Genomic DNA, 2,412 nt, shown 5'->3' with positions numbered 1-2,412 from the left:
CAATATTCAATTTTGATGAAATAAATGGGGATATTTTCTATTTTGTTTCGTAGGTTTCAGCACTCTTGGTTCCGCCTTATGAAATGGAAAAAATTCGAACTAGTAAATAATGAAGGAAGAGGGAGGAGGGTGGAGGGGGGAGGGGGGAGGGTTTAGGAGGACGGGTGGGAACTGATGGGGAAGGATGGAGGGAGAAAGGCTTTGGAGGATTTTCACGTGCCTTAGACAAGGACATGAAGATTTATGCAGCCCCTGACTGACATAGCGCGAGTCAGGTAGAGATGCTTCGTCGAAACCCAACGAGGATCTCGATCAACAATGAAGACCTGAATCAGTTCAACACTGTCCATGTCGACGCTCCTCCTGCAAGACTCTCTGGCTCTGAGGACATGCCCATGTCTACTGCTCAGCGGATCGGCTTGAAGAAGGACGGCGGGCACTAGAAACATGGGAAGCTCCTCTCTTACATGCCTGTTTCTCGGGTCCTGTTTGTGCTGGTCTCTGTGCGTTGTGAGTGCAAATGGCGTGTGGACGTCAGACTTTAGTGCTAGGCTAGACGTGTTGGACGAAAGCTTGAAGAGAAAAGAAGCAAACTTGCTCGAAACCAAACGGAACCTGACCTTGATGCTCGAGATCGACAAACGCGCCAACCAGCGGTACGTGAGGCGAGCAGCCATCGACGTCGGGTCAGCAGCCTGCAAGCTTCAAGTGGCGGAGGTCGACATGATGTCCGAAGACTACCCGATCATAGTCAAGGTGATGCATGAGGAGAAGGTGAATCTGCTGCTGGGTGAAGACCTAGAGAGGTCAGCCACCGACAAGTTTAGCGACAAGATCTTGCAAGAACTCAAGCACGTGCTCGTTGACTTCAAGAACGTGGCGAGCCAGCAAGGGGCTGAGGAGATCGCAGGGGTAGCCACCGCAGCCTTCCGCAGGGCCAAGAACGGGTACAGCTTCCTCGCAGAGGTGAGGACCTCAGTCCCCTGACCGGTCAGCCTTGAGGTGAGCGAGTCTGCCGCAGGTGTCGAAGGAGCTGGAGATGAAGCTCAAGGTCGTGGATGCGGTGGGTCCTGCTGCTTTTGTGGCTACCTTTCCAATCGGTCACGCGTCAACGGCAGGAGACAGAGTGTTCGCTAGGCTTCTTGACTGGTACCAATTTGCGGAGGGACGTCAAACCCTGGGATCTCATCGTGTGGGATTCTGGAGGAGGATCGTTCCAGGCAAGAAAGTTTCGTCCCCCTCCTCCTCCTCCTCCTCCTCCGTCTCGCCCCTCCCCCCTGCCTCCTTTCCTCCCTTCTTTCACTGCCTGCCTGCCTGCCTGCACACCATTCCCCTCCCTTTCGCAATTTTCTTCAGTCTCCTTTGTTCGAGGAAACCCCTTCTCCTCACCCTTCATTCAGTCTTGCTTTCGCTCACCTCCGCTTCTATCCTTCTCCTCTTGTTGCTAGCCCTCCATCTTACTGGATCTTGTGCAGATTTCCAGCCAGTTCGGGGATAAGTTTGAGATGTGGCACTGTCCTGTTGGCTCTGCCCTCGCCACCTCGACGCTCATCACTCAGGTTGAGGAGGAGGAAGAGGATACCGATCCTGAGGGTGGCAACAGATACAAGGGTGCGATTTCAAGACGAAGTTTTCGGCTAATCCCGTCTCTGTCGCCGATGCTCAGGTTGGATGTTTGCTGCTCTCCCTCTCCCTCTCCCTCTCCCCCTCCCCCTCCCCCCCTCCTTCCCTCCTTCCTCTTCCCCCCCCCTCCCCTTTCCTCTTGTTCTTCCTTATCTTTTCTGCCTTATCTTCTTGATTCGCCTTCATGGTCTCCTGCTCTGATCGCACGCGAGCTGACATCTCTTGGTTCAGTCCCTTACCAAGTCGCTCCTGGGAATGATTGGCTCCCCTCCTTTATGGCTGCAACTTAAGTTGAGGTCAGTCATCCATCGCCTCGTCTTGTCTCTCTGCTTCCTCTGCCCTCCTCCTCCATCCTCTCCCTCTATCCTCTTCCTCTTCCTATTTTTACATCCGCTTTTCGCTTGCCCGCTCCTCGTTTCCATTCTTGTACTTTCCTACCTTGTTCCCTGCTTGTCTTCTTCTTCCTATTGCTCCTCCCCCCTCTCCCCCGCTCTGTTCCTCACAACGATGGGCAGGGAGCCAGGAATCACAGTCATAGGCATCGGAGGAGACACCAGCATCTTTAACCTCGCAAGGGAGGTCACCGGCAAGACCGTCAGTCTCCTGCCCTCCTCGTTCTCTCAACGTGACCCCTCGCCAGACGTTCTGCAGGACGGACGTGCTGGACAGTCTTGAGCTCCTGTGCGGCAAGACTGGTGAGGGGGAGATGCGCTGCATGTTAAGGCAGAAAGGGGAGGGAGGGAGGGAGAAGGGAGGGAGGGAGGGAGGGAGGGAGGGAGGGAGGGAAAA

The 2,412-nt window shown here is 54.7% G+C and overlaps 1 protein-coding gene across 1 annotated transcript; it reads left to right on the top strand.

The window, feature by feature from the left end:
* Positions 1-447: 447 nt before the first annotated feature.
* Positions 448-1,913, top strand: GUITHDRAFT_101597 (hypothetical protein; the record flags this gene model as incomplete). Its single annotated transcript, XM_005839348.1, has 4 exons — positions 448-966; positions 1,022-1,063; positions 1,476-1,611; positions 1,855-1,913. The coding sequence occupies 4 exons, from the start codon at positions 448-450 to the stop codon at positions 1,911-1,913; spliced, it is 756 nt and encodes a 251-aa protein (XP_005839405.1).
* Between the last annotated feature and the right edge of the window lie 499 nt (positions 1,914-2,412).

This window comes from Guillardia theta (genome assembly GCF_000315625.1).
Source record: "Guillardia theta CCMP2712 unplaced genomic scaffold GUITHscaffold_8, whole genome shotgun sequence".
NCBI lineage: Eukaryota > Cryptophyceae > Pyrenomonadales > Geminigeraceae > Guillardia > Guillardia theta.
Note: the sequence above shows the minus strand (reverse complement) of the source record. Positions and strands in the feature narration are given on the sequence as shown.